This window comes from Talaromyces rugulosus, chromosome I, assembly GCF_013368755.1.
Source record: "Talaromyces rugulosus chromosome I, complete sequence".
In the NCBI taxonomy this organism is placed as follows: domain Eukaryota; kingdom Fungi; phylum Ascomycota; class Eurotiomycetes; order Eurotiales; family Trichocomaceae; genus Talaromyces; species Talaromyces rugulosus.
This window is the reverse complement of record NC_049561.1, coordinates 7,051,691-7,071,870: the sequence shown is the minus strand read 5'-3', so window position 1 is coordinate 7,071,870 and position 20,180 is coordinate 7,051,691. Positions and strand designations below refer to the sequence as shown.

General features: G+C 47.1%; 6 protein-coding genes across 6 annotated transcripts; 3 read left to right on the top strand and 3 right to left on the bottom strand.

The window, feature by feature from the left end:
* Positions 1–622: 622 nt before the first annotated feature.
* TRUGW13939_02409 (uncharacterized protein) lies at positions 623–2,369 on the top strand (the record flags this gene model as incomplete). Its single annotated transcript, XM_035485603.1, has 3 exons — positions 623–953; positions 1,028–1,998; positions 2,067–2,369. 3 exons carry the CDS (start codon positions 623–625, stop codon positions 2,367–2,369), a joined length of 1,605 nt encoding a protein of 534 aa, XP_035341496.1.
* Positions 2,370–3,269: 900 nt separating this feature from the next.
* On the top strand, positions 3,270–4,807 carry TRUGW13939_02408 (uncharacterized protein; the record flags this gene model as incomplete). Its single annotated transcript, XM_035485602.1, has 5 exons — positions 3,270–3,446; positions 3,513–3,642; positions 3,694–3,820; positions 3,888–4,351; positions 4,449–4,807. The coding sequence occupies 5 exons, from the start codon at positions 3,270–3,272 to the stop codon at positions 4,805–4,807; spliced, it is 1,257 nt and encodes a 418-aa protein (XP_035341495.1).
* A 315-nt stretch (positions 4,808–5,122) lies between these two features.
* TRUGW13939_02407 (uncharacterized protein) lies at positions 5,123–5,827 on the bottom strand (the record flags this gene model as incomplete). Its single annotated transcript, XM_035485601.1, has 1 exon — positions 5,123–5,827. The coding sequence occupies one exon, from the start codon at positions 5,825–5,827 to the stop codon at positions 5,123–5,125; it is 705 nt and encodes a 234-aa protein (XP_035341494.1).
* A 1,384-nt stretch (positions 5,828–7,211) lies between these two features.
* Positions 7,212–9,813, bottom strand: TRUGW13939_02406 (uncharacterized protein; the record flags this gene model as incomplete). Its single annotated transcript, XM_035485600.1, has 7 exons — positions 7,212–7,716; positions 8,110–8,135; positions 8,236–8,326; positions 8,389–9,008; positions 9,085–9,470; positions 9,527–9,668; positions 9,730–9,813. 7 exons carry the CDS (start codon positions 9,811–9,813, stop codon positions 7,212–7,214), a joined length of 1,854 nt encoding a protein of 617 aa, XP_035341493.1.
* Positions 9,814–12,504: 2,691 nt separating this feature from the next.
* Positions 12,505–18,103, bottom strand: TRUGW13939_02405 (uncharacterized protein; the record flags this gene model as incomplete). Its single annotated transcript, XM_035485599.1, has 8 exons — positions 12,505–14,287; positions 14,348–14,748; positions 14,804–15,715; positions 15,822–15,855; positions 16,344–16,482; positions 16,783–16,881; positions 16,935–17,888; positions 17,950–18,103. Coding segments are annotated over 8 exons (4,476 nt in total), but the record flags the coding sequence as incomplete, so codon positions are not given.
* A 345-nt stretch (positions 18,104–18,448) lies between these two features.
* Positions 18,449–20,150, top strand: TRUGW13939_02404 (uncharacterized protein; the record flags this gene model as incomplete). The annotated part of the gene is made up of 2 exons (XM_035485598.1): positions 18,449–18,729; positions 18,782–20,150. 2 exons carry the CDS (start codon positions 18,449–18,451, stop codon positions 20,148–20,150), a joined length of 1,650 nt encoding a protein of 549 aa, XP_035341491.1.
* Between the last annotated feature and the right edge of the window lie 30 nt (positions 20,151–20,180).

Here is a 20,180-nt window from a genome sequence, read left to right as displayed (position 1 = left end):
TACGTATCGCCTATGTAGCCTCCTTCGAGCGTACATCACTGGTCACTAGTCAATAATCACAAATTTGCATTACTAACACGGTATTTAGGCTATCAATCGGAGTATTCTCCATCAAGGTGTGACGCGCAAGAAAGTCCGGGATATGATTTATGGCGGTCGATCATACCTCATCCACTCAGCCCTACATGACGCTATTTAGGAACTAGTGATTTTGGCTCAATCTAGACTAAGGGTCGTCCCAATAACAGATCTGCCTAGCTGCGGGTCCATCCGAGATGTGGGTCTGTGTTTAGTCCGGCGAAATCATTCAAAGTCCGAACAGCCTGTATTTCCCGTGCCTTCATTGTTTGCTGCATTGCCCCGAAGCCTTCGCCTTTCACTGACCGTCTTTATACTGGACTGGCTCGTGCTACACACTCCCAGTTTCTTTGTTCTTCTTTTCATCCACCCATTCGCTCCACGAACCTTGCCTTAGCTACTGCCCACGAGGCATTGCATGTGGATCACATGAACCGTTGAATTCCAAGTCGTCGGTTTTGCAAGAATTGACTTATATCTGCTTCCATTGGTATCTCTGTCGTTCGGAGAGACAACTTTCAACTACGCGTTGCTCAATCTTGAAATGGCTTCCTTCGACGAGAAAATCCCGGACGTGCCTCAGCCATCAACAGCGTCAACTAAAGAGTCGGTCAAATCTCCAGTCATCCCAGACACATTCCCGAAGGATGAAATAAACACCATCCCTCCGGATCCAGAGCCAGCAAACCGGGCGGAAAACTCACTTCCCCCGATACCAGTTCCTCTTTTGAAGCGTCGGGGCCTCTTGGCCCAGGCAACACTTATCCCGGAGGTAGAGAATGCAAGAGCCTATTCGAGACCAATAAAATGGATTTTGACGTGGATCTTATCGATTTCTACTCTCATTGCGCCCATAGGTACCTCGATTTTCTACCGTAAGTCAATTGTTTCCGTGTCCATCCACCTTTGTCAGAATGGCAACAGAAGATAGCTAACTTTCGATTTTAAGCCGCCCTCCATCAGGTTGAAACCGATTTACACACCACCGACACAATAACCAATCTGTCTCTTGCTTTCTATCTACTCGCTATGGCTATATTCCCCTTTTGGTGGGCAAACTGGGCGGCGGCTTTTGGAAGACGAAATGTATATCTCCTTTCATTTTCGCTTGGCGTGGTTTTTGCTGTTCTCGCAGCCATATCCAAGTCCATCGGAATGCTTATCGCTATGCGTCTGTTGAGTGGCGGCTGTTCGGCGTCTGTCCAGGCTGTCGGTGTTGCTACTATGACTGATCTGTGGGAGCCACACGAGCGAGGTCGTGCGATGGGGATTTTCTTTCTTGGTCCTCAACTAGGACCATTCCTAGCGCCGATTATTGGCGGTGCACTTGCTGATCGATGGGGCTGGAGAAGTACAATGTGGTTCATGGTTATAATCGCAGCAGCAATGCTGATGGTTCTTCTTCTTGGGCTTCCCGAGACGTCTTCGAGACAAGAGAAGTCCTGGTGGCGTCAAACTCAAGACCGACTTGGTGACCGGAATTCTATTTCCAAATTTCTAATTGCCGCTAGAATCCTCATCCTCGATCCGTTTGCATCTCTATATGTTTTACGATACCCCGTGATGCTTTTGCCAATGCTCTACCTCGGCATATTTACTGTATTCTTTTATGTCCTCAACATCAGCATGGAACAGACTTTTGCCGCCCCTCCGTACAATTTCAGCACGCTTATTATCGGCTTATGCTATATCCCATCTTCATTGGGTTATATCGTCGGGAGTCTCATCGGAGGCAGGTGGATGGACTATGTTATGCTACGTTCAGCAAGGAAAGCAAATCGGTTTGATGAGAACGGAAAGCCAATAGTCTTTCCGGAAGACCGAGTGCAAGAGAATGCCATACTAGGCGGTCTTATCCCCGTGGCGTCCTTAATTTGGTATGGTTGGTCGATCCAATACAAGGTTTTCTGGCTGGTTCCTGTGAGTTGACACCATCTCATCATGCCTCTTCCAAGCAATATACTAATCATGTCCTGGATCCATTCCAGCTGATTGCCAATTTCTTCACTGGGTTTGGAATTGTGGTCATCGTTAGTATGAACATCACGATGCTGACGGAATTTCTGCCTGGTGATGTCCGACCTCTTTCTTGCTCGGTCCTCGCGCGTAATGGACTAGGATGCGTTGGCACCGTTATCGGGGCCCCTATGCTCAATAGTACTTTACAGAACGGATGGACCTTTACCATATGGGCTGTTGTGGCACTGGCCTGCCTTCCAATTATTTTTATTTTGGGTGTCTTCGGGCCACGATGGAGACAGTCCATGCCAAACCAACGGCCAAATACTTAATTTTGGAAAGTGCTCCTACATTTTGTACCACTAGGAAACCGATTGGAGACGGCAATTATCGCCCCTTTCTTCTTATCCGAAGGTGCCACTCAGCAATCGAAAACGCTAATATGTAATCAGCATATAGAACGCAGTCATTATATTATATTAATACAAATAAATCATCATTGTTGGATATATTGTTACTATTACATGTATGGAATGTTTCTCTACTCTAGTCGTCGATATCATTTGCATGCACATATCAAGTCCCGCATATGAATTGATGCTATATGACATCTACAACATGGGGACAAAGCAAATTCGTGATAGCTCACTGTTCACTCATCGGCTTAATTTCCACATCACTAAATAAAATAAGGTCTTTTTTTTGTCCGACCTATGTACAAAAGGTTTTCCCGATCTTGGTTGAAACGGAATACAAGCGACTTTCACTCGGAGTTATAATTCGATTGATCCACATTCCTTACTACCACCACACTATTCAAGCTGCATTTTCAATTCGGCATGACTTGTTTCAGGTCAATACTATTTGAGACGTTTTTTAGTGTATGCTTTACTACCGTGACAAAGTTCAGCTCAGCCACGTTGGGCTGTTACTGGTGGAGATTGTTCGGTCCAATGTATTATATTGGAATTGCTATAAGCTTTCATATTACGATAACAACTAGTGAGTATTAATATTTCTTCTTTGATCGTGCAGCAGACCAAAATTGGCAAGCAGAAAAGGAATAGGAAATGGATGGGCGTTGGCCGTGGTGATCGGCCAGGCTTCCCCCCCCCCAAACTACTAGTTTATTAATAAATCGTAGCCCTTCAAAAAGAAGACAATTCACAGGATTCATCACCTATCTTTACTAAATTTTCTGTTTTAAACACTCTTGCTCTTAATTGCCAAGCATGTCTTCGAGTCAATCAGCCCTAGCTGCGAGCCTAATCCACCAAATAGCTTGCAACAATGTAGCCTGCCCAAACCTCATGGAAAATGAAGCGCTACGAAAGAAAACTCTGAGTCTGGCAAAGGAATTAGTTCTTTCACTGGAGAGGCCGCAAGCTGTTCCTCTAAACTCTATTCTGGTAACGTCCTATGCTGTGTCTAATATATTTTTTAACACGGTAGCGACTGTTGACATATTATCATAGCCTGTCCAAAGCACCGTCGCGAGAATTTCCCTCGACTTGGAATTATTCGACCACTTGGCAAGTGGTGAAGCCAAGGTGGATACGATTGAAGACCTGTCGAGAAAGACAAATTGCAATCCTATTCTTATGGGTATTATACACACGTTTGCTTTCTTAGAAAATTTACTAACTGTTGCAATAGCTCGCCTTCTCCGAGTCCTGCACTGTATGGGCTGGGTTGAGCAAGTCGATGCAGTCTCTTTCAAGTCCACTCCAATTAGTGAGGCAATTCGGTCCAGGAAACCTATTAAAGCAGGGATCAAGCATTAGTATTTCCCCCCATATCTACACAACTGTAAGTGATAACGAACACTGATCATGCGCTTTTTTGCCTAGCTTTGACGTCGCTTTGCCTATTTTCAGCAAACTACCTGAGTATTTCCGCAGCGTCGGGTATGTGTCTCCTGAAAATGAGCACGACGGACCGTTCCAATATGCGTTCAACGTTCAGGACGGTCAAACTGCATTTGACTGGTGGTCCAAAGATTCTGTCTTGTCGGAGAATTTCAATACCTTCATGACTGGTACAGGAAATGCCAGATCGCACTGGGTGAATTGGCTCCCTGTACAAGAGCTTCTCGGCGACAAACAGCAAGAGTCCGATACTAGCATCTTGATGGTTGATATTGGCGGTGGGAAAGGCCATGACATGGTAACCTTTCTCAAAAAATTCCCAGACGCTAAAGGACGATTTATTCTGGAAGATTTACCAAACGTCATTGACGACTACAACCCGAAGGAGGGCCACGAAAGGATTGAGTGTATCAAATGCGATATGCGACTTGCTCAACCCGTCAAAGGTTCGTTTTGTTTTCCTATTACCTTTTTCCTGGTTAAATTCTAGTCGAAGCTCTCCACGATCCTTTACACGTATCTCTATCTAATAAACATGACCAGGTGCAAAATTTTACCACATTCACAATGTCCTCCATAACTGGCCGGACGACGTCATCACCGATCTTATCTCCAAGATTGCCCAGGCCATGACTCCGCTGTATTCCCGTTTACTGGTAGTAGAACACTTTCTACCAGAAGTTGACTGCTCGATGCGAAAGGCTGAAATGGATTGGTGCATGATGGCTATTCACTGTGGGTCGCAACGAACCGTGAGCCACTTTGAGGCAATCTGTGGAAAGGCTGGCTTGAAGGTAGCGAAGTATTGGGGTCCCCCGGGAGATGGAGAGGGGGTTCTTGAGATTTTTCGCGACGTGATCGCAGATGACGGTTTCACAAATGGTCATCAAGCGCTCCCATAAGCCAAGCCCTAACAACTACTCACTATCTACTCTCAACAATGACGGCTTATTAGGATATTTATGTCTTTAAAAATAGATATGTCTATGTTTGATTGGTTGCCTGCGCACTATCTATTTATAATCTATTTCTTTTTCTTCTTTGCAGTATACCAAGCTTCAAATGTCCCAAAAGAGATTAAGTAGTACGTAGAACATCGAATACAAGTAATCAGGAGCGTCCTTCACATGTTCCAGGGACCTCGTGTGGTCAAGATGTCCTCTTTAATTTTGGTTTTACAATTGATATTAAATCGAAAGGCTAAATGTGCTAATTGCTTATCCCACCGTCAATAACTGTTCGAAAAAGCCGTTAAACTGATGCACAGGATCGTGGAGATGAATCTCCAGGATCCAGTGCCGCTTGTGTCCATCACTACCAGGGACAGTCATCGACTCCTGATTTCCCTTGGTAATATACAAAGCAGTCTTGTCCTTTGGGATACGCTCGTGTGGAAAAGAGCCAATAATATGCCCCGCGAGGTGAGCACCGAATTCCCATCCATCTTGTTTGGCGACTTCGCACGCAATTTCGTAAAGCTGCTCCCCAGTCATGTCTGGATTTTGATAGTAGCGTTCCTTGACTGTTTTCCAGATTGGCTCCAGTGCATCACGCAGTCGCTTCTTGTGTGGGTCATCTCCTAGGACATAGGTGCGTCCAAAATCCGCCTCCCAGGCCTCGAACACGGGGCCCAGGTCAACATATAAGATATCATCGGGCTGGATAATTCGATCCGGAGGATTTGCAGAAAACGGCTGCATTGTATTCGAGCCACTACGAACGACGCGTTTGTGCCAATGTGTCCGAATACCGTGGCGCTTTGCTCCCAATTCATGGATTTCATCGCTTATTGTCTTCTCACTGACGCCGGGCCGCAAGAGATCTCGCTCTATTTCCTCAAATAACTGCAACGCCTTGGTCTCGGCGTCCAAAAGATAGGCCGCTCGTTCCTCCTCCGCATTGGCTGCGCTCGTAGTAGCCATTGTATTCGATAGGGGTTAGAGATTTCTTCTTGTTGGGGAAAAGGTTTGTAGTCAACAGCCTTTCTGATAGACGGTTGATTACGCGGGGTAATTTGTAATCCCAGTCGAATGACTTGACGAACCAAAATTAGTGCTGTGGGGGTAAGATAAAAGGTATCCCTATCAAATGTAAACAATCAATATTGATTAATCTAAATCTGAAACTGTAAAAAATATTAAAACAAATATAACGACAACAGACATTGTCCGAAGAACTCAAAATTCATGTCCTTGAATAATGGATTCCAACGGTGCAAAGGAAGAAGATAATATCAATTCAATTCGCCTCTTCACCCTATCTCATCGAAGCACATGGTATTTGAGAATTGAATTATCTTTCGGTGCTCAAACTAAAGACCAAGGGCACTGAAAAGTTCCCCGAGGAGAACATTTTAATCCTTCTTCTTATCAACATGATCGCCCTTTATATGTAACGGCGTGGCCGTCGAGGTTGCCATACACTTGAATTTCCACGCAATGACTCACGCAGAGTGGAAAGGGATCTATGCGATATAAGCTCACATTCAATGATAAAAACATTCTCGGTCCTTTGTCTACCGCATTCAACAGTACTCGGCCGAAAGTCAGGTCAGAGTAGGGCCTACTACGTTCTACAGAGTATAGCATCATGTGTCGGGGCCAACATACCGATGACGAGCAACAAGTCATTGTCGCCCAATTTCGGCTAACAAGAGAAGGACCATTTCACATGATGAGTTCGAATAAATCACCCAGGCTGTACTTGATGACCTCCCATTTTTCCTGCCGCTTCGGTGGAGTTTCACCCCGATCATGGTGTGACTAGCTAGGTGAGGCTGTTTTCGCACTCGGAACAATTTCTCCTGATGCTTGTTTGCAGTTGGTTCGGAGCTTCCTATGACTTTGAAAAGTTATTCCTTTCAGTCCTGTGGGACTTGGGTGATTTGATCTTTTGTTCATGGCTCCTTTGCTGAAAGCAATACTGTAGTCTCGGACCCTAGTGAAGCCCTGAACTCAAAGTCAATTTACGTGGAGATTTTTCTACGATACTATAACAGGTTTCATAATATGATGTCGTCATATTAGAACCCGGAATTTTGATGTTTTTTTCTTCAACGCGTACAAAGAGGAACTTTTGAAACATCAATTGATAGAATCTTATGTTATCAAGACATCTAGAAACTCGGACGGCGCATAAAAGTTCACTCTGTAGTTCGATCTTAACAGAGAAAAAAAAACAGCATTATTGTCTCGGGCCCTCATTGAAAAAGAAAGTAAACTCACATATGCATCTCACCTCGATCAGTCAATTCGCTTTTAGTTCATCACTAGCTAACACTCAATGTCTAACTATACACGGGAGCTTTCAAATCTTCAAAGCGTCAAATGCCCTTTCAATCAGTGCCCGGTCATCATCATACGTTGCTATAGCCAAGGAGCTATCTCTATCAAACCAAAATGCTTCAAAGTTTTCGCCCTCGTCTTGTGTGTTTTCGTGCGGTAGTTGCATCGAATTTCCTACAGCCAAAAACCAGAAAATTAACTTCCGGGTCCCATCCTGATACACCCACTGCTGTACCGCGAATGGCTCAGTGTGAAGCTCTCTTTCTGAATTTTTAATCTGACCAGTAGAGTGTTCCTCCTGTGTGTCATCTCGGCTCGATGGCACCAGGGGCGCTTTCGTAGGCAGGCTGTTATGATGCAGCAGTTGACAAGGATATCCAGTTTCCTCGTATGTTTCCCTGGCAGCCGCGCTCTCTAGTGTCTCGCCGCGGTTCTTGCGACCTTTCGGAAGAAAGTATTCGTTCTTAGCTGGGTAGTTTACGAGCAGGACTGATTTCTGGACGGGGTCTATGCATATGGTGCCGCAGCTTATGACAAAAGCGTCAGAGAACGTGAGCAATCGATCTGATTGGGTCATAGTTCCTGAGTTAATGCTTGGTTTTTGAGGTTGGGATTATTCAAATGCTGATTGCACGAGACAAAAATTAAATTTGATTCAAATGTTTATTCTACTTTTCGAAATTTGACGCGGGGCAGTGGGGGGGAAATACACCGGCCAATCACATCGAGTCCTATATAGTCAACGCCGTACGATGCAAACTATTATTTCCATATCCTAGCCACATGCAATAACGTAAATTGACCCAATATTTATCAGATCAAGCTTCGATTAAGCATTTATGCCCTTTGGGCTGTGTCAGGAACCACATATCCATCTCCATGTCTTTGTCACACATCCCTTCTTTGGACGAAACGCGCACGTTTGGAAATCGTCGAAAAAAGTGTGCTATCGTTAGTCGTAATTCGAGTCTGGCAAGGTGCAAACCAAGGCAAACTATTCACACAGGGTTAAGTTGTCAGTTTACTTCTTAAAGCGGAAAAAATACTATTGATGCCTTACTTCGGGAGCCTCCGCCAAAAGGCATAAACCATTCTCTCATCTCCTTACTTGGGTTTTCCCATCGGGAAGGGTCAAAACTGTTTTAGATTATTAGAAATGTAAATATTTTACACTGAATTCGAACCGCATAATCACTTACCTCTCTGGGGACTCAAATACTTCTGGGTTGCGATGCATGCTGTATGCTTGTGTCGATACTGTAATTCCACCGGGAAATCGGTAGCCACCCAAAACAGCTCCTCCAGCGGGGACAGTTCGTGGCAATGCAGTCGGAACAGCTGGGTATAGGCGCATCGTTTCAGTCATCACTTGGTCCATGAAGGGCAATTCTCGACATTCCTTGTCAGTGAAATTGTCCGGCAATGACTGCACCTCCCGGACAAGCTTTTCAAGGACCTTCGGGTGCTTGCAGAGGCAGTAAATCAGATAAGTCAGTGTTATAGCAGTAGTATCACTCCCAGCGATAATGTAACCCTGAGCGTTGGAAACGACTTCTTGATGGGTAAGACTGTTGTCTTTTTCTGCACCAAAAACCTTTGTAAAGAGTGTAGGCTTCGGGTTTGTTGGGTGCAGGGCAAGATGATCTTGATATCGCTGGACTGATTCGGCAGCATATGCATTAATGCGAATTACACGTTCAACGACCCGACGGAAGACTCCAAGATTCAGGTATCGGGCGGCTGATATCAAGAATGGGAAGGTTGTCAGGAGAGGCTGCTGGGAGACCAAGGCCTCTAGATCTTTCACATATTGGTTTTTCTATCATTGTCTTGTGTGAGCGAGAGGTAGCAAATTCCAAAAAAGAAAGAATGGAATGGAATGGAAATAAACATACCTCACGGCGCTCCAGCATTTGAAACGACTGACCGAAACTCAACTCGCCGATAATATCAGTGGTTAGGAAGGTCATCCACTTGTAAATGTCTGCCACACCTCTAGATTCTAGCTCTTCGGCGACTCTGCGAACTGCAAGGAGAACTCGATCTGTAACAGCACCTTCATACTGTTTCAGATTAGCGTCGGAAATTGGTGAAGACAGAAGCTTGCGAAGCCGCGAATGGTACACAGCGTTGGTTGTGTTAAACATAGTTTGGACTGCCGTACTGGTGAGCGTATAGTACCAGTCCGATTTCATGAATGGACCCCCGACTTTGTGGATCTGCTTAATGGCTGTGATATCGTTTATTTCAACTTCCGTGGGGGAGACTCTAACGATTGGACCTGGCACATATTATCGTTAGTCTGTAAATTATGCCTTGTTCCAGTCCAGCACGCACCGTATCTCTTGTGAAGCGAGTCGACATATTGCGCACGCTCTCCGATAAACCAGTAGTATGTCGTGACGGCACCGGTCCATTTGGATAGCCATGGTCCGGGAATTGCGGATAGGTGGTCAGTCTGTCTCAAGTAGAGGAATTGCTTCGCTCATCGTCCTTGTCAGGTATTATGTATGTTTCCAAGGTGAAGATAGAATACTTACGATGAGTAGACACCCTAGCAGTCCTCCAGCCAGAAGAATAGAACCTGGCACCCCGGAGAAAACTTCTAGCGAGATGTCCAGCATTTTATCATAGACTAAAGAAATACGAGTATCAACTAATATTAACTAGCACCAAATTCGCTGTCTGGTTGAGAGCCTACGAATATTAGCGTGTCTCAAGTGTGGTCACGTAGAAGCAAACAAAGAAACCAGATTTATTAACTTCACAAAGATCCTGAACTGTACCTTCATGCACGACAAACGTCGACTATAAATAATAATTAGTCGTCGTGAAGCCATGGTTCATCGGAAGTTCGAATGACCGAAGGCCGCCGATGTAAACGGCTCGCTCTTCTCGTCGGGGCGAGCTACCGACCAAAAAGGTGGGTACGTGTTGATCCTGCTACATAAATAGACCATGTATGGAGCTGGCTTGGCACATTGAACGTATCCCCGATTTGCCGTCACACTACTTACTAGTTTGTACAAGGGGCGGCTATATCACGAGTGTTGCATAATTGATGGCTCTCCGGTTGTTGTCGATGGCTGGTAACTCCGTCCGAAAATTCCTTTGTTTAATAATAGAAATAAAGGTAGTATGACACAGTATGTATTGTGATAGCTGGTACGTATGTAACTGTCATGCAGTGCTACGGCCGCAATATGACGTTACATGCGTACAATTACTTCTATTTTTATTTCTATATTTGTCCTACGTACCAAAATATTTTATCTAAATTTCTACAAGCTTGCTCCCTATATCTTAATATTCTCACAAGAATGAATTTGTGTTATTTTATTTGCTTGATCTTTTAAGTTAATATACATTTCTTGGTGATAACAGTGCTTGCCCACTGTACGTGTCTCTCAACTCCTGTTTCAGTAACCACAATTATTAGATAAATGTATTCTAGTTTGCAGTGTATAAAGCATGTGGGAGTATTGTTTTCAATTTTTTTATTGGTTCTCAAAAATCCGGGGCATCCACACTCCATATTTTACCAGTTGTCACATGCGCAGTATCCCCGCACTCTCTTCATCCACATACATACAGGTTTCAAGGCGCAAAAAAATTAATCATTGATTGCGATCAAATCAAAACGAAATTCCCTGTTCCAAAGCGACATAATACCTGCAACTCTCTTAGCCACCCCTCTGCACTCTCCATGCCCGCAAATTTTCGCAACTCCAACATTGTATCTTGCCTCCCAAGTTACCCAGTCCGTTAATATGGCTAGCAGGGTCCTCTCTGCCTCAAAATTCTTCTCTCTGGTCTTTGATTCAAATGTCTCTTTGCTCCAGATGTCCACATGAGCAATTTGAACACGTCTTGATCGTATCATAGAACCCACTGCGCCGCACGAAGAACATATGCATGCCGAACTTGATGGCTATCTTCTTCACTAAAAGCTGATAACATTGCTTATCTTGCATAGTTACTATTTGCCAAATAGAATAAAAATAAAAATTAAAAAAAAAATAACCCGGCACGTTGAATATATGCAAGAAATGCTTGAAAGCTGATGGATCGAGCAGTCATCTCCGGGAACGGAAAGGGCACCTGTCATCGCTTCGCCTATCTGCTGGTAAAAGCTGTGCATCCAAACTACTATATTCTATATAGCAGTGAGGAATAGTTTTAGAGTTTGAATAAATGAACGAACAAGTAAAAATGTGCCTCTGCTTTGGTTTTGCGTGTCCATTTCGAGCTTCTCCCAACAAGCCATAATAACCTTGACAGCTTTAGGTGAGAAGAATGTGCCAAGTAGACAAATCTAGTGTTTTTTTCTAATTCTTTTAACAATTTCAAGGCTGTCGAGCTTTTATTGTTCTCGTCTCATTCAAAGATACTTGTCACTACATTCATTTATCTTTCTTTAAAACATTTTCACTAAAATCTACTGTCTTGAACGATGTATCCATACTTTAATTTATATTTTATATGTGGCAGTTAATATACATCCTATAAATATTGTTTTCAGCAGGCATACGTGTGGTATCGTTAACACTCCATAACGAATAATCGAAACCCATCCCATTGGCTATTTGCGTGTGTGGGTCCATATCAAACGTAGCCCAATCAGAGGCCGGTATATCAGCCGCATGACACACCGCGACGGAACCATGGCGCCGCTAGCGCCGACTAGCGCCGATCCCATGGTTTCGAGTCCGGCAGTTGCCAGGTGATAATTCTTTTTGCAACAACACCCAAACCGGGCTTTTTTTTACTCACACTTTAAGCGACAAACAATAGATGAATTGCTTTTTGCGACTAATAAATTCATGGAATTAAGAAAAATCGATGATGGGATGTGTGAACGGACGATAGATGAGATGAGAGTATATGGCCCACCGTCAGTATATATCCACAGCTTGGAAAAGGACCCCGTGGTCTAACGGTCACAGCTACCATCCACAAGGGACACACGGGTCAACTGGGAGCCTGGTTCCCAAGGCTCCAATGGACATCTGGACCTTTAAAACTAAGGCAATGGGCACACCCCTTTCTTTTTTCAACTTGTTTTGTCAGCTTGTTTTGCACACCAGAAGGTAAACTAATATCCGAAATGCTTATTATGCGATCTTATGCTATGGTATGAATCAATATACAGAAAAAGCTGATGACAGTTGCATGAACAAACAAAAAAAAAATGTAACCAATTCGCCTGATTTGCGCCTCAAAAATGATGTCCTTGGACAGACACCCTTCAGTCTAATCACAAACGATTGAAAAAAAGTCGATCCCAATGGACAGTACACACGATAAGGTACAGGCTAGGCATAGACCTTGTTGCCACTGGTGTCTCTCTTGCTGTTTGCCAGCCGGTTCTGCTTCGAGTCACTCTTCGGATACAGAACCTGCCGCACCGTAAACCCTTGTTCACTCGCCGGTCGCCGCCCAATACTCTCTCCATGGTAAAATTCGCACCGGAACCGCAAATACTTGTCCTTGTCTCCATTCTCAAATATCGTGATCACATCGTCCGTGTAGATTTTTCCAAAATAATGGAACCCTTGCTTGCCATTCGCAGCTTCTGGTGCTCGCCGAAGCTCGACTCCATTGACCCATATGCACTTGCGTGTCTTTGTCGACAGAATTGTTATCACGTCGGGGATATCCATCCAGTCAATGCCCTCGGCAATGCGCGATTCGATGCCGGGGCTCCAAAAAGTCACTTCGATGGCATATGCCGGAATCCGAGTGTCCATGCGATCCGGGTAAACAATTGTCGCGTATGGTCCACGGCCCCATGAGGTCATACGGCTTTCCAGTCGCAAGGTAAGATCGATTACGGAACCAGGAACGCTGACTAGTTTGCCTAGCAAGGGCAGAGGCTTTGCAAATGTTGTACGCGGCAGTGTTCGAGGAGTGGTCGTAGCCACGGCAGTCGGTCCTTCCGAAGCATCCCTGTGCGTAGTAGCAGGTATTTCCGCCGATATCTCTTTGCCAGTGCGCGCGTCGATTGTTGTCGCCAACTCGTCGAGGTCAGCATTGCTGTCACGGCGGAGTTGTTGGAATTTGAACGATTGGTCATCTCGTGGGTTAGAACTTTCGCTGGCAGTGTCAGGCAAGGGAAGCTCGACGTGACGTCGATGGATCGGAAGGGCTTTTGGAGTAATCTCGTGTGCGTTCGGACTGTTGTTCCCTGGGTCTGTCAGATCTTCGTTAGCAGGCGTCCCCTCTCGTTCTGCACGACTACGCGGTGTACCCGGTGTATCTGCCGCGCGCAAGGCGAATCTGAGAGAGTCCGAGTCCGAAGCCGACGTCTGGAGAGGGCCCATAGGGCTATTCACTCCCCAGACACCGGGGGATGAGCCTCCAAAACGGGACTCGGGGAAAGAGTGCACTGCAGCAGCTGAACCACCGGCAGTATCGCCGTCATCCATCGACTCACCGGAGGATTGGGAGCTACCGAAGCTGAACGCACTGGGGCCGAGACCTTCAAAGATGCCTGAACTGCGCAGTGCAGATGGAGTAACTTCGCCAAATAGGCGCTGGGGATGCGCTGCAGTGAAGGGCATGTCGACGACGGGGAAGCTCTTCAAACTGGGAAGCGACGGGTAGCGAACGTCGGCTTCCTCGGTAAGGCGCGGCCGCTTCATCTGACTTGCTCCGAGCTCGCCTGCCTCCCAGAATGCTTCCTCTTCCAGGTTGTCATTTATCGACAATTGAGACGCGTCCAGCTCTTCCTCGACAGCTTCGGTAATTAGAGGAAGGTGTTCCCCGTCTTCAATTGCGGAATTCTCGACATCCGAGTACTCATCGATATCGGCGACGTTTGCGATCCATGCGTGTTTGAATAATTGCTTCTCGTTAGGACGGTCGTGTGGATCGGTGCGGAGAAGCTGTGAAACGAAGTCAATGCCTTCCGCCGATACGCCAGCTTCTTCCAAGAGACCATAGTCGACGTCGGTAGTCATTATCGTACGAAGCATCTGCACTCCTCGGTCATCTGCGCGGCCGGTGAAAGGTGGCGAGCCACAGAGGATATGGAAGAGAACTGCGCCAAGCGACCACACATCAACTGACTGGTTATACGGAGAGGTCCGGGGAGGCCTATTCGACATGAAGTATCAGTGAAACTGCATTTGGGAATGGTCTGCCTGGTGTACCTACGGGTCGCCCAATCGCCGCCGCTTTCGGACTGCGCCCTGCCTGTAATTGTCATATTCTGGATACACTTCAGGCGCACAGTAAAGAAGAGTGCCACAGAAGGTTTTCATAAATGTCTCCTCCTGCACGACCTTGGAAAGACCAAAGTCGGACAGTTTGACTCGCAGCGGATCAAGGGACGATATGAGGATGTTGTCCGGTTTGATGTCCCGGTGGGTGATCTTTCGTTTGTGAAGGTACTGCAGAGCATGGAGAAGTTGCCTGGTAATGCTTTTAACCATATCTTCGGCGATTTTACCACTCCCTGAAAGATAGGCTGACAGTTCACCACCTGCCACGTACTCCATGATGATATATATCCATCGATCATGCTCATGGTGGTCGATGTATTGTACAATATTAGGCTGCAACGGTTCAGTACACATACACCGAATCAAAGCATTTAAAATCACTACTTACGTGGCGAAGGTCTTTCATAATTTGCATCTCATTGTCGACTTTCTGATCTAGAATGCCATTCTTCATAAAGCGGCGCTTGTCGAGCTCCTTGGCCGCATAGACAGCGCCATCTTGTTTGGTTGCCAGTTTGTATACGGTGGCAAATGCGCCCTTGCCGATCTGCCCGGTGACGTTGTAAATAGAGCCACCAGTCCAGTGCATGCCATATTGATTAGGATTCCCAAGCGTCCACTGGAGTGTGTGTTGCAACATAGGTGTGCGGGCTTGAAGGTTCTTCACTTTCGCAGCATGTCTAGCCACCCGGTGTAGATACGCAATAAGATTTTCCTGGTACTGTACATTAAACCCGTCCCGCGGTGGAATCCGCACCACAAATCGCACTTCCTTCTTGTCAGATGCGACGATGATGACAGAACCGTTGACGAGCATGCGAGTGGTCTGGCCGTTACGCTTCCATAAACGAGTGCTATCAACAACTGTCCCGTTGGTAGACGTGTCTTCAAGCATCAATATGCCTTCTTCGTTGACAAAAATCCGAAAATGAGTGTTGGACACAGTCTTCGAGGTGACCTCTGGGCTGAGCAGAATGTCGCAGCGCTGTGGGTTGCGTCCGAAGACAAACCCTGCAGACAAGTCCCTCACAGATGAGGAAAGTCGAAGGGCTATGTCTCGAGAAACTGCGCCATCAGAGTCGTATTCGAACTCGTCCCGTTGAAGTATATGTTGATGGCCTTTATCAAGCCGACTCGTGGCATCAACCAATTCGTGGGCGGAAGGAGAGCCGGGGTGCAGAATGCACAAGATATCAGACACATCCTCGTCTTGGAGCCCTGAGTTGTGTGATCCTAGTCGCCGAGGATCTGAGTATGGCTGTGTTGAGCCTTGGGTCGGGTTCACCTCCATAATGCGAGACTATCGAACAGCACGATGATGTTTTTCCTGGGTGAATATCTTTGCAAAGAAATAGGAAAAGGCTGGATAAACTCTCGGCGGTGTTTCGGCACTGGACTCGACGGACTCGGTCAAGAATCGCACGATTGATCTTTATCTTGCTAGTAATAGTATATGTTCAGAAACAATGGCAGCACCATCCTAGGATCAGCAAGTGATGGCAGTTTTCAGCAGTGCAATCCGTCTGGTCTTTGAGGCCAGACGTTCACTGCCGTACACTGCACTGATACCTCGTTGGAGGCAGTTGGCTGTTATTCGACACAAAATGGGGAGCCCTTTGGATCTTTTTTTTTTTTTTTTTCGATTTTTTTTGGTGATTTTTCTTCTCGATTTTTCCAAATATATATACTTCGATACGGTAGCTGGGACTAGATAGTATGGGTTTCCTCGATTCCGTTTCAGATGATGTACGGAAGACGATTCGGACCGTTCACGGAGTCAACAGGCGAAGTTCAGATGGCCTAAAAAGATAAAAATCTGAAGAGTTAGAACCATGCGACAAGACAGAGATAGAAGACGTACATCCCACGGCTGTTGAGTAACCGATCACCTGGGAAAAACTCCCCTGCCAGGGCATCCAAACACGAACTGGGCGGGCTGTGTTCGAGTTGCCGGCGGCCGTTTCTCCAGCAATAACAAGGAAGAAAGCGGTGTCACGCGCAGGTGTCTGGCAGGGTCGCCGTCGTCAGAGAAACGCTCAATTGTAGCGGAGGCGGTGTTATTTCGTGCTGCAATCATTTGTTAGTCGACAAGCTACTCCAGAGAAATAAATAATCCGATCCGGATTGCCCCCTCAGGCACCAGCCCGCCAGCCAATGACGGGCTGCCGCGCGGCCCCGCGGCTCCGCTTCTCTGGGGCTATTCCTATAATGGACTAGCTCGCGCTTGTCAGCCTCTCGTCGTCGGGCGGACCCACAAATCTTAATTGTTAATGCTCATTATCTGTCCAAGACTCATTGCGCATGGTTCTATGTCACTACATTTGATATATACATGTCTACAATACAGATGGCTGTCAGACTATCTACTGCCATAGGGCTTGTTGGTATCAGTGCTGCGCTTGAACTCCCCACTCAGTGCGACGCGAAACACTTCGTCCAGTCGGCGCAATGCCTCCGCGGACACCTCTGCGCGCGCTGTTAGCCACCGTTCATAGGACTTCTTGTTGAATTGAACTTACGATAGTGGGCTATTATCCGATTCCCCAAGAGCTGCAATCCCTTCTCTTGCCCAATTTCGCCGAGGTCATTGGGCCCCAACCCCGAGGCTGCAAGATCCAGCCACACCATATTAGTTTCCACGAGCCCGCCCAACTTCCCGCCCTTGGAAGTCCACATTTCTGCGACCTTTTTCGCTTTGACATGAGTCTCCTGGAGTTTGCCGCCCTCGCCGTTAGGACCAGTTCCGAATGTCTCTTCGACTGCAACCCTGGCAGCAGAGGAAATAACGCCCGCCTGGCGCGTTCCTCCTCCAATAGACTTGCGGAACCATCGCGCTCGTTCGATGAATTCTTTGGATCCAACGATAACACCTCCAATAGGAGCACCTAGGCCTTTGGAAAAACAGAGGCTGACGCTGTCGAAAAGGCTGGCGAATTCATGCAAGCTGCCTGCACCGGATACAACGGCTTCCCATAGCCGAGCTCCGTCCAGATGGACCTTGATTCTGTTCGCATGTGCCCATTCAACAATACGTTTAGTCTCGCTGAGCGGCATAACCATTCCGTCCAGTGTATTTTCCAAACTGATTAATTTGGTGGGGCAGTTGTGGATGTCTGTTGGGGGAACATAGTTCGCCTGGAGATCCTCCAGGGTGAGATGCCCACCATTTGCGGGAATCACACCATACACTGTAGCACCTGTCCACATGCTGACACCACCGGCTTCGGCGCGGAAGATATGAGCGCGGTGATCGCACAGTATCGAATGGGGGGGCTGGCTCAGATGCGTGCGGATCGCAACCTGGTTTCCCATGGTTCCGGACATTACCAAAAGGCCAGCCTCATGCTTTGTTCGTTCTGCAACATACTCTTGCAGTGAATTCGTTGTAGGGTCTTCGCCGAACACATCATCGAGCAGGGTGCTTTGCGCGATAGCATCTAGCATGGAGAGTGTTGGCTTGGTCATCGTGTCACCTGGTGGCATAGCTATATCAGTGATTATCTCTTGCAACGCAGTACATCAATAGGTATTCACTTCTTAAATCGAATTCCGCAGCGCCCAAGCCGTGCCATGTGTTTGTCTTGCCATTGAGCCCGTTAACGGCGTTGTGAGCTGGGGACCCCGTGGTGAAGCTACATAGCGACGTCCTCGGTGTGAAGCGCGGGATATTTCGGTGCCAAACGAAGCGCCTGGATGCATAGCAAGCAAGTTTCATGGGGAAGCGAACAATGACACGCCAAACTCTCTGGCGACAAGAAACTCTCAGTGCGGTTCAAGGAGGTCCGACTGCGGGGAGCGACGCCAAAACATCATTTTCTTATCGATAACGGGCCCCGGCCGCAGGAGTCTTGGCGCCGCGGCTCACCGCCTGCCTAACAGATTCTGCAGGATGCCAAACCAAGGTCAGTCAGTGCCCAATGCTTTCCTTGTTTTTTGCATGCTTCTAAAGCCATGCACGCCCCTCTCTCGCCCTGGAGCCTCGTCACGCCTGAGGCAGCGTTGCCACAGAGTTAGCCAGATTGGTTCTATCGCCATGGACCTCTCCCATCTAGAGCGCCCGTCTATTCTCTGCCAGTGCGCCTGCTGCTCAAGCTCACTGGCAGCGTGCGAGAATGAGTGGGCCAAGTTATCCGACACCTACTCGACATTGACCGGCTGGATCAGTATCGACATGGACCGGATCAAGATATCGTCCGAAAAGAAGCAGATCCCGCAGTCGTCCAATCTCGATTTTGTTCGTGGTCGCGTTATCCAGGAGATCGTGTGCCGGCTGTGCCACCAGAAGCTGGGCGCACTCGTCCACCTTGAGCCAGAGTAAGCCAATGCGCCGCCCGAATTTCCGCCCTGATCACTGACAAAGTAGCAGTGCGAAAGTTTTCTGGAAGTTGTCGAATGTATCGTTTAGGGAGATTATATCTATGAAAGAAACACAGCCGATGTTCCGGGAAGGCTCGTTGCCTTGGCTCTTGTTCCCTGACCAGCAAGTCGTGTCCCAAACTGACTCGGCAGAAAACACGCCTGGGTCTACCAATATTCCAGAGGCAGCGCTCAACAAAGCTATACAAAACCAAGGCCTCAGCCTCCATCGAATTTCGAGTTCCGTTGACGAGTTACAAGATACAATGGCCGATCTGAAGCAATCATTCAGAGCTCTGCGACTCGAGTTAAATACAACTTCCTCGTATCGCGGCCAAGTAGGTCAGTGTGATGAGGCAATGGATATGCTGAAAATTGTTCTGAAAGAACTCCAGTCCAAAGCCGATGAGATCGAGAAACTCAAATTACATAACGATGCTTTGAAAGTAAAAATGAGATATCTGGAAGACCGCCAACAGAACGCCCCTCCACTGACCCCACGCCTACTGGATGGCCTTATACCTGCAGTACAAAGCCCGGGTTTTTTGAATGAACACGAAGGACATCAATCACCGAAATTCATTACAACTGGACGAGTTGCGGATTCATTTGAAGGGGATAACGAATCTATCGACCATGCTACGGGTTTTGAACAAGCCCATCCTGTCAGGATTCCTCTCAAACCCGCTGCCGAGACTTTACCAATGCACATTCGCCAATCGCAGGACGATCGGCATTCCCAAGGGACAACAAGAGCTCGACGAGACTCTGGTGAGCCAGCTACGAAGAGACAGCGACTCAATATTGTATCAGAGGAATCAGGCAGTCCAGCCACTGTACAACCTGTGAGGGAACGGCAAAGAGGCCGGCCACGCAAACCTCAAGCCTCCATGCCCCATGTCCAGCAAACTCCCAACCTCCCTGCAACAACGCCCATGGTAGATGGCCAAGAGGCCGCCCTGGATACATCACTTGAGGACTCGTCAGTCCTCCCTGTTGAAGACGCTACTAGCTCAGAGGGCCCAAAACCGAGAGGCAGACGACGAACAATTTCCAAGACAACGTCAACTTCTCAAGCCAAATCCAGAGTCACTCGACGACGGTCCAAAACGCAGGACACGGACTCTCCCAAACCACCAGAATCACAGGATAAAACAATAGAGACGAATGACAGTCTAAAAACTCCAGCAGAAGTTGCGGTCAGCGTTGCCGAACTCACTCCCGAAAGTGAGATTGAAAGCCACCTTTCCGCGGGCAGGAAAGAAGGCGGCGAAGGGGGTAATAGGAGCTATTCGAAAGAGCGAAGGAACCGAGTTTCTGACAGATACACATTGGCCAAAGCAGCCATGGAAAGAGAAGAAGCCATGGCAGATGGATAGGCCTTTTCAAATAGGGCGTCTTAAGTGATG